The sequence below is a fragment of the Lolium rigidum genome, chromosome 1, assembly GCF_022539505.1.
Source record: "Lolium rigidum isolate FL_2022 chromosome 1, APGP_CSIRO_Lrig_0.1, whole genome shotgun sequence".
In the NCBI taxonomy this organism is placed as follows: Eukaryota; Viridiplantae; Streptophyta; class Magnoliopsida; order Poales; family Poaceae; genus Lolium; species Lolium rigidum.
Window position 1 is genome coordinate 15,245,042 of NC_061508.1, and position 10,332 is coordinate 15,255,373.

At 44.6% G+C, this 10,332-nt stretch overlaps 2 protein-coding genes across 2 annotated transcripts; one reads left to right on the forward strand and one right to left on the reverse strand.

The window, feature by feature from the left end:
* Positions 1-3,692: 3,692 nt before the first annotated feature.
* On the forward strand, positions 3,693-8,948 carry LOC124684974 (BTB/POZ domain-containing protein At2g30600-like). Its single transcript, XM_047219239.1, has 13 exons — positions 3,693-3,914; positions 4,261-5,081; positions 5,179-5,511; positions 5,627-5,854; positions 6,345-6,506; positions 7,105-7,317; positions 7,416-7,463; positions 7,548-7,606; positions 7,687-7,819; positions 7,906-7,980; positions 8,070-8,150; positions 8,232-8,300; positions 8,397-8,948. Exons 2-13 carry the CDS (start codon positions 4,278-4,280, stop codon positions 8,613-8,615), a joined length of 2,424 nt encoding a protein of 807 aa, XP_047075195.1. The 5' UTR covers positions 3,693-3,914; positions 4,261-4,277; the 3' UTR covers positions 8,616-8,948.
* Positions 8,949-9,120: 172 nt separating this feature from the next.
* On the reverse strand, positions 9,121-9,745 carry LOC124684975 (plastocyanin, chloroplastic-like). Its single transcript, XM_047219240.1, has one exon. It carries the CDS (start codon positions 9,672-9,674, stop codon positions 9,210-9,212), a length of 465 nt encoding a protein of 154 aa, XP_047075196.1. The 5' UTR covers positions 9,675-9,745; the 3' UTR covers positions 9,121-9,209.
* Between the last annotated feature and the right edge of the window lie 587 nt (positions 9,746-10,332).

Below are 10,332 nucleotides of genomic sequence, written 5' to 3' on the forward strand. Positions count from 1 at the left end.
TATAAATACCCCCTTCTTCGTCCTCCCCAAGCTGCTCATTTCATTGCCAAGTTCATCACCATTAGAGCCACCTCAAGAAACACAAGAATCACAAGATCTCCTCCTCCACCCAACCAAAGCTCTTGATCTTTGGAGATTCAAAGGAGAAGACCCCGATCTACATCTTCACCGAAGCGATTTGCATTTCCCCCTCATATGCTTGAGGGCCCCTTTGCTAGTGTTCCTCTTTTGAGAAATCCTAGTTGTTTGTAGTTGATATTGTTCTTCTTCTTGTTGTTACAGATTTGGGAGCCTCCAATTTGGTTGTGGATGTGTGCCCCAAGAACCATGTAAAGGCCCGGTTTCCGCCTCGAGGAAATCCCTTAGTGGAAGTGGGCAAGGCCTTAGTGGCGGTGCTCACAGGAGATCTGAGTGAAGCCTTCGTGGCGTTGGTCTGGCTTTCGTAGCGACCACACTCCTCCGAACATAGACATACCTTCTTGCAAAGATAGGGAACTACAGGAATCAACTCCGTGTCTCCGCGTGCTCCACTCTCGGTTACCTCTATCCTATTATCTCCCCTATATATTGTGTAGCTATATCTTGCTTAGTTGTTGGCCTTGTCAAATAGATAAATTCACATAGTTGCATATCTAGAGAATTTACCTTTGTGTCAAGCGTAAATTGAAAAAGAACTAAAAATTGGTCAGCACCTATTCACCCCCCTCTAGGTGCGACATACGATCCTTTCAGCATTGGCCATCATGAGGCCCACCTAGATGTCGGCTTGGGTCGTCGATGACGGCTGGCGGTGGAGCGACTCGAGGAACGTCCACTCGCGCTCCTCGGTGACTGCCGCGCGTGTCTCTACTTCCTCCCCATGCCCAACCGATACGACCCTTAGAGCTCTTCTTCGCGGGCATAGGCGGCCCGTTCCGACTCGAGCGCCGCCCTATCTGGATAGTGGGCTCGGGCCATCACTAGAACAAGTTTCTAGGTACGGCCATGGTCGGTCATGGTTTGTAACTACGGTTTGCCCTGGTCAGCCGGCGGCGCCGTCAATTTATATAGGCACGGTCGGGCGGGAATCGTCGTTTCGCTTGCCCGTTGTTTCCCGCCAAGTGCGCCCATCATTCATCCACGCGTGGGAATCCATCACCCTCACGCAGGAACCGGTAATCTCTTATGGCACGACTCGTCGGGCTACCCTGACGCAAAGGGACACGCGAGCCTATTCGACCGATTTCCTTTCGCTGTTCCGACCCAAACGGATGCAACCGACCACTTTAGGTGACCAGAATACATCGGGCCGCTGGAGATATCCTTAGAACACCACTCAAATGGGCTAGGCTGCACCCCCTCGGCTCATGTGGCCCCTTCCGGGGCAGCGGGCCCACTGGTGTCCCCTCCGGAACCTTCTAGAAACCCTGCGGTGCAACATCGAAAAATTCTTGAACTTTTCCGAAATGCGGAAAGTGACTTGACATATATGAATCTTATTGCTCGTACTATTCCAAGCATCCACGTGATGTCTTGGATCCAATCTGAAACTCTAAACAACACTCGTTCTCCAAATCATATTCATGTATCTACCATAAGCGCCGAAAACTTTAAGTGTGTCACCCTACGATTCGCGAATGATGCAGACATGATTTATACATCTCTCCAATCAACAACCAACAATGGGATCTGGAGACCCATAATAGCTCATACATATTCAATGATGACCCTGTGATCGAATGAGCCATAAACATTCTGACCAATTCTATTTGTCTCGCGATAATTTACTTATTTGAGATCCGGTCATCGATATCATCTATACCTAGTTCGATCTCATTACCGATAAGTACTTTTTACTCATTCCGTGATATGACATCCATGTGACCTAGTCACATGCCTGCAAGCTTCCTAGATGTGATCTCATCGAGAGGGTCCCGAGTATATCTCTCTGTCATTTGGATGGATAAATCTCACTCTTGATCCATGTGCTTCAACTATCACTTCTAGAATACCAATGCACATTAATAATCACCCTATTATGGTATGACATTTGATGTCAACAAAGCACTCCTCCGGTGTTAGTGATTAACATAATCTCATGGTATAAGGATTAGATTACTTCGTGTTTGAGAGCTACAACGAAACGAACTTAACGATCTGATCTTATTTCTATGCTTACATTAGGTGTGTCCATCATCATTCTCCTAATGACATGATCCCGTTATCAACAACATCCAATGTCCATGATCATGAAACCTTTATTAACGAGCTAGTTAAACAAGAGGCTTACTAGAGAATCTGGTTTATTTATAGAACACACATATATTTGATTCTCCAATTAATACAATTATAGCAAAGCATGACGAATGAACATTTATCATAAACATAAAGATATTATAATGACAACTTTATTATTGCATGTCTGCATATCTCCAATATATTCTTGTCACGCTTGTCATCAATGTCGCCAGATAATTCCACTACCCTTACGCGCGTCCATCATCACACGTCCACCGTCGAGACTCCGACATGCTACATCGTCGGGACTTGCCGACATGATATATGCAACACCGTTCTAGGACTAGAACCCTCCAACCAAAACTTGTTCCAAAACGATGCCCCTAAGAGGGAGAACAACACCAAAAGTATCGCCATCGTATGATCCTGGAGACCCAAATCTGGGGTTTCCCCCGGAACATGTGTGCGGGGTAGGAGATTCGCATCAACGACACCTTCAACAAGACAACGATGCCCACGAGCGCCACCATTGTCAACCTAGACCGAACAGAGCTTTGCCTCCCAAATCCGCCACGAGCCAAGCCGTTGTTGGGGAGCGACATGCCACCATGCTTCGTCGCTGCTGTACCTTGAAGAATTCGACCAGACGAGTCCAATCACGACTTCTAGAGGAGCCGCCAACCCGTGACACATCCGACGTTCCACCCATGTGGTTTCCTTGGTGACGCCCCCGCTCCGCGTGAAGGGAACCATCGGGCACGCCTGCACTCACCCACCGTCTTTACTTCCCAGGTGTGGCCACCACCACTACCGATAGCTTTGAGGAGGTGATCGCCAGATCGGCGACCTCTCACGAGGAGACCGGTGGGGAACCTCTGGAGTCGCCCCGGGCGAGGCGACCCGAGAGGTGGCGGTGGAGGGAAGCCGGTGTCGGGTGAGAGGGCTGGTGGTGCAACCATCTTGTATCCAAATACCCAACCAAGCGAGCCACTTCGTTCTGTTGTAAGGGATAAGACAAATGCCTTTTTTTTGTATGCAAGGTTAATTTTTTAAAACTCTATATCAATTATTTCAGACTGATTATCATTTTTTACGAGGACATATAGTATTTAACTGACTATCATTTTCCATAATAACTGCATTCAACTAAAAGTAATGGAAACATTTCGAAAACAAAATTACACAGTGAGATTAGGTTATGAAATAGGCTTGGGCTTATTTGATACTACAAAGAAATTTCGGAACTTTTTTCCCAAATAGATTGTTTATGACTTCTCTCTCCTTCAGATGCATTTGCACCAGATTTCATAGAATTTTTTTCTTCAACTCTAACATCGTTTTCCGAATCACGTGAAACAAAAACTTTCTTGGATAATCTCGTTCAAAAAAAAAAAAAAAAAACTTTCTTGGATAAGGATAACCTATCTGTCGCCCTACTAAATATAAAAGAAAAGAAAAGATCCACCCCCCCTCTCCCAAAAAAAGTCCATGAACTGGCATCACACAGGTCAGACAAAATTTCTCTCTCCACCATCCCCTCCCTATCCCTCTCTCAAGCTCCAATCCGACCAACCGCCGTTGTGCCCACATCTGCCGCCGACGCCGTGCCCCCCACCGCCATCGCCGCTTCCCCTCTGGTTCTCTCCACCGCATCGCGTCTACCCCGTCCGCAACCTTGACACTGACTGGTATTCGAGGTATTTGTTTAGTGATTAATACTCATACCCAAACTGATTAACCTCCAAAAATCCCATCTGGATGCATTGACTGTATACGAAATGGATCTTTGTAAATTAGGGTGCAGGGGGAAACGAATCCAACCCATATGGATCTTTGTAATAACATCTTTTGTTATAGGATGGAGAAAGTGACATGTTGTATTTCATATTTCAAACCTCATGCTAGGCCATGCCCCTTCCTTGTTTGATATGATTTCTGTGTCTTGTTTCTTCTTCTTCTTTACTTCCTTAGTTATTTGATTTACTACAAGTCTCATATTTTTGCCAATTGCTCTTGATGTACAACGTGATGTTGCTCTTTCAGTTAAAACTACTTGCACAATGAGAGTAGAGGACAGAAAGAGATCCTTGACGGTCGCCCCCTTCGAGTGCGTGTGGGGCGAGGAGTTCCGTTTCGCCGAGGCCGGCCGCGGGTGCATCGCGTTCGAGGCGTCTGCTCAGAACGATGTCACCCTGGTGTTCCGCGAGCAGCTTGGGAGCCAGCACTACCACTACAGGATGGACAGCGCTCGTCATTACACCGTCATCTTGGGCAGCCATAGGAACAAAAGGTTGAAGATCGAAGTGGACGGAAGGACCGTTGTCGATGAAGCTGGTATCGGGTTATGCCGCTCGTCGTCTTTCCAGAGCTACTGGATCAGCATCTATGATGGATTGATAAGCATTGGGCAAGGAAGGCATCCAAACAACAATGTCCTGTTCCAGTGGCTTGACCCTGATCCCAACCGAAGTGTTCAGTACGTGGGGTTGTCCAGCTGGGACAAGCACGTGGGCTATCGAAATATAAGCGTGCTTCCATCAGCTCCTCAGAACAGCATCCTTTGGAGCCAAATCGAGTATGCGTATGCTGAACGGCATGGGGAAGGAGGCCATACCAAAAACGAAGAACCAAAAGATGGCTGCGAGCAAAGGCTAATTTCAGACTTTCTTGAGAGCTGGGATTTCTCTGATGCTATATTTGTTGTTGGCACAGAAAGGAAGGTCATCCCTGCGCACAAAATTGTCTTGGCCGCTTCCGGAGAGTTTGATTTTAGCTCAATGAATGGATCTACCATCGAGCTTCCGTCAGTGTCCTACCCAGTTCTCCGCTCTCTTCTTGAGTATATCTATGCAGGTTCTACTCAGGTAAGCTTTGATTTGTTTTAAATGTTCTTCTTTTGAAACAGAGCAAAGCTGTAGTCTGTTTATCGTATATGGTGCTCTTATTTTTGTGTCGACTCAGATTGCAGAGTGGCATCTGGATTCACTGCTGGAGTTGAGCTTACAATTTAAAGTTGAACCGTTGGTAAAACATTGTGAAGAAATGCTCTACTGTTTGACTAAGATTGGTAACAAACTCTCTGCTTCTAGCAACAACTTACAAGTATCAAATAGTGGATCTCAAGCTCATCAGGTTGGCTATTTCCCTTTCAAGGCTCCAGTGTGTGTGCAAAAAATTAAACAGTTCCTTGCAAGTGGTGAACATAGTGACATAAATATCTTTGTTACTGGACACGGTCTAGTTGCCCAGGCTCACAAACTCATCCTTAGCTTGTGGAGCATGCCATTCACAAAGGTACATTGTTGTTCCACATTGTATCTGTTTCTAATCTTTGTCAGTTTGTAATATTCACATTTTGGCATAATCCATCAACCTTAGCATAACCAACGATGTGGGTGTACATATGCAGATGTTCACAAATGGGATGAAAGAAAGCAAAGCTCCGAATGTATTTTTCGAAGATGTTTCTGCTCAAGCGTTTTCTCTCCTCCTTCAGTTTATGTACAGTGGGGAACTCATAGTCGATAACCGGTATATCACTTCAGTTTTGGTTCAGCTGCTCTTATTATCGGATCAGTTCGGCATCACTGTTCTTCAGTTTGAGTGCTGTAAAAAAATTATGGAATTCCTTTCAGAGGTACCTTTGTTTTCTCTTATATAGAGTGATAGAAGTTGCTGATAGTGAAATTTAGTAGAGCTGAAGACTATTTATGATAAACACTTTATTACCACCAAATTATAGAGCACTGTTGTTCATACAAAAACACTTTGTAAACTTCATTTTGCATGTAGCCATGTTCGTGTATTAAAAAAACTAAAATAATACTGAGTACTGGCTTCTGTAGTGTCTATTCATTGCAATCTATGTACTCCGTAGCTTTTATCTGTTGCTATTCAAGACTTTGCCTGGGCCTGTGCTGGTCGTGACAAATAATAAGTAGGGTTATTGGCCTCAGAAATCAAGTCTTTAAGATATTGATACAACTTTCCATCTGCATTATACATGCAGGATTCGAGTGTCCTACTGGAAGAAGCTTATTTTCCGAATTTAAGGGATATGGCTTCTGCAAATTTGGTGAACTTGCTAGCTGGCTCAGCGTAGACTGACCCCTGAAAGTTTATTGCAGGACACAGTATGTTCAGTATTACAAGCAGTGTCATCAATCGCGTCTTGTAAATTGCTTGAAGAAATTTGCAAGCGGAATTTTGCAACGCACTTTGATTATTGCACAACTGCTTGCACGGACTTTGTGTTGTTAGATGAGGCAACATTTAAGGATATTCTTCAGGCAAGTTAGAATACTGTTTTCATTTGATCAATTGCCCAGCAGTCGGGCCAAATATGAATCATGTCTGAGAAAATAGATAAAGGTGCCCATCGAGATTGAACATCACATTTGAAATCTGTAATAGGTTGCTTCAAGTGTCACCTCCCACAAGTGCATCGATTTTACTAGAAACAACTTACAATTATAATAGAGCTGATGAAGCTCTACAATTCTTTTCATGTCTAATTGTTGGATTTTACCTAGCAAGCAAGTTTTTCCGGTTTTAACCTTGCAAATGCTGGGTGGGTTCTGTTGATCAACCTACATGTTCAAATTTTTTTTTAAAAAAGTCTCATGTGGTTTTAGGTATAGATTGTTAAGTTCTCCACTTTTATTAGTACTTCAAATGTTAGTTTTGCCAACATAGTAATCTGAATACTGGTGGTATCTCTGGCGCATGTATTGAAGTTGAGTTAAGGATTAAATAGTTGAAAACATATGTTCAGAATTGCGTGCTAAGTTTCTTGAGAATAATTTTTGTCCTAAATGGACTAATGTTGCTCATTATTGTAGCTAGTGTTTTTTGTCAACATTGTTCATAATAGTAGTAATTTTACAGCATGTTGATATGACTGTGACGTCGGAAGAGAAGGTTCTGGATGCCATCTTAACATGGTGCATGGAGGCTTCTGAAACTTGTTACTGGAATTCTGTAGATAAACTATTAAGCACTTCGACACCAGAGCAACTCTTTGGGGAGAGGCTTACCACCATCAATGATTTACTACCACTTGTGCGTTTCCCTCTAATGCAGCTGTCTCTCCTTCAGCGGGTACTGCCTTTTGTTGTATTGTCCTATCATGGAGCAGTTTTTACCTATCACTGAAATTTCTTGTTAAGCTGCTAACAGCACTTGTTATTTCACCGCAGATGGAAAAAAGTAACCTTGCAAAGCACATACAACTGTTCGGAAAGTTGGTTAGTAATTTATGTCCTTTTTTGTGGCGTGTCAGGGTATGAGATTCTACACAGGAAGAGTACAGCTGATATCTTGTGTAACAGGTTGCTGAAGCCGTTGAGTTCTCCAATGCTGGACCAAGGATGCCAACAGCAAACAAATGGTCAGTATATGTTAATGTATGATCAGCTGCAGTAAGAGTTGTAGGTATGCCTGAAAATTTATGAACCTTAAACCTTCCAGTGAGAGATTTCTACATAGACGCTCAAGTTATAGGGAGCTTCAGTATATTTCGGATGGTGATAACAATGGTGTAATCTACTATGCTGGGACTTCATTTGGGAAGCACCAATGGATCAATCCTGTTCTGGCCAAGGTAAGAGAAGGAGAAGCTTTATTTGTGTTTGTGAGTATTCGACATAATTACTCAAGTTTATTGTGGCCTTGATTTTGTTCTACTAGAATATCACTGTAATGGCAAGCAGCCCAAATTCAAGGTACACAGATCCGAAGGTTCTTGTTTCAAAAAATTACCAGGTATTGATGTTGCTAGAAATGCTTGGCAAACATATATTTATTAGTCCCCTTGCTTGGGATGAAGTTCACATGTTGGTACATGACATCAGGCGACTTGCTTTGCTGGGCCTCGTGACGACGATGGCAAGAAGTGCTCTTGGTGGATGGTAGACATTGGACAGGACCATCAGGTTGTTTATCTGAAGAAAGAATAAAAGTTATTTTGTGTAATGTGAGCCAAAAATGATAAGTTATCACGTGGGCTTGTGCAGCTTATGTGCAACTACTACACAGTGAGGCAGGATGGCTCCAGAACGTTTATGAGGTCTTGGGTTCTTCAGGTACCTTTACTTTTTTTTCCTTTTTCCCCCTTTGCGAGATATATTTTGCGAGAATTTTCTTTCGAGAGATGAAGGGTTGACATTAGAGTGGATCAGGGATCGATGGACGGTGAGAACTGGACAAGCCTTGGTGTCCATGAAGACGAGCGGACCATTTGCCATCCAGGCCAGTTTGCGTCATGGCCAATCACTGGCCCATCGGCGCTGTTGCCCTTCCGGTTCTTCAGGCTTGCTCTGACAGGCCCAACGGCCGGTGTGTCGAACAACTGGAATCTCTGCATCTGCTTCCTGGAGCTCTACGGCTACTTCCGCTAGACGAGGCTGGGTTACAGTGTACATGGAAGTTTACTCTTACTTGGTTTTGTTACATGTAAAGATCTAGCCAGCCAAGCATGTGAAAAGATGATTTCGAACCAGATGTTACAGAGAAGGACAAGACTATCAACTGTTACACACAAACAGCTCTAGCTTGAGCACCCAAATAGGCAGAAGCATACACACAGTTTGAAAGCATATATCTGAGTGGAATAAATGTATCATTTTCTGTTTATTTTGCTTACACCGAAATGCTGTTATGATGGAAGTGGAATTGTAAAAGCTGAGATGTTGCTACAAGTGTTAATATATCTTTGCTTTTATTGGCTTGAAGGAAGCGCAATAGTGTGAGTTGAGATGGTGGTTAAGAATACAAATTACTACGTACAGTGAAATTAGCTTAACTGTGCTGTAAGTAAGCAGAGCAAAAGGTTGTTGCAAAAATAAAATAAAACATATAGACATACACAGATTATTATATGATGGTATGAAGGAGCGCGAGCACTTATAAACAAGAGCCTCATCGATCGATCTTATAATACATAAAACAGATCGTAGTACAATTGATTGGTGGCAAGAGCAAGACAGCTAAGCTTAGTTGACGGTGACCTTGCCGACCATGCCGGCTCCGGCGTGTGGCTCGCAGTAGAAGCCGTACGTCCCGGGCACGGTGAGGGTGACGGAGAAGGTCTCGCCGGGGGCGTTGAGATATTCCTCCTGGGAGATCTTGGCGACGTCGACGCCGGACGGCACGGCGTCCTCGTCGAACACAATGTTGTGCGGGTACCCGGCGTTGTTCTTGAAGGTGATGGTCTCGCCGGCCTTGACGCTGAAGTCGTTGGGCTCGAACACCAGCACGCCGCCGTTGGCGCCGAGGAGCACGTCCTGCGCCATGGCGCCGCCGGACAGCATCGCGCTGGCGGCCACGGCCACGGCGGCGGCGCCGCAGGCCTTGCTGAACGAGGCGCGCACCACCATCCTGCTGCTGGAGCTCCGGGGAGCAACGGCGGCCCGGGAGAAGGAAGGGACGGTCACTGCTGCAGAGGAAAGGGCGGCCATTGCTCCGATCTGTTGTTAGTAGCGAGTGAGTGGCGCAGCTAGCTAGGTAGGGCGTGCTGGTGAAGTGTGGGTTTTATGGACAGGGATGGACATATATGCAGCGGTTTGGTTGGACAGGGATGCAACCAAAATCTGAATGCCTGAGCCCCATTGGCCGGGTGAGATGATAGAAGATGATCCTATAACTGTACCTCCCGTCTTGTGATGTTATGGTCCACATATGCATCATCTCATTTTCGTGTTGTCTGCAACTGCAACGTACGTACATATACCATCTATCCACTCCCGCTCCCGGGTCCCGGCCGGCTGGATATATCATCACTTGCTCCTCCTAAATATGATCAGGGCAAACTCTGCGCCATTTGTCTACTCTATTGGTCCATATGTGAGTAATATATGGATAACCAGTTTTCATAGTCTCCGCAAGATGGTGTAAAGATCTTTATATAATTTTTAATACTATTATTGTTCCATGTACAGTCGTTGATGATGATTAATAGATCAGTGGTTCTTTTCGCAAAAAAAATAGTCAGAAAGTTCACCCTAGTTCCAAGGGTGTCCCCACCATCTGTCCACTTCATTTCTTCTTCCTCTTTCCTCAATTTTCTGCTTCTACAATATACTTTATGATCTTTACTATTATATTGCAGTTGGGGAT

Coding starts and splice junctions, on each gene's coding strand:
- LOC124684974 (XM_047219239.1), top strand. CDS start 4,278: ATGAGAGTAGAGGACAGAAAGAGATCCTTGACGGTCGCCCCCTTCGAG. Junction 5,855..6,344: donor TTATGGAATTCCTTTCAGAG/GTACCTTTGTTT, acceptor AGTTTATTGCAG/GACACAGTATGTTCAGTATT. Junction 7,607..7,686: donor ATGCCAACAGCAAACAAATG/GTCAGTATATGT, acceptor TAAACCTTCCAG/TGAGAGATTTCTACATAGAC.
- LOC124684975 (XM_047219240.1), bottom strand. CDS start 9,674: ATGGCCGCCCTTTCCTCTGCAGCAGTGACCGTCCCTTCCTTCTCCCGG.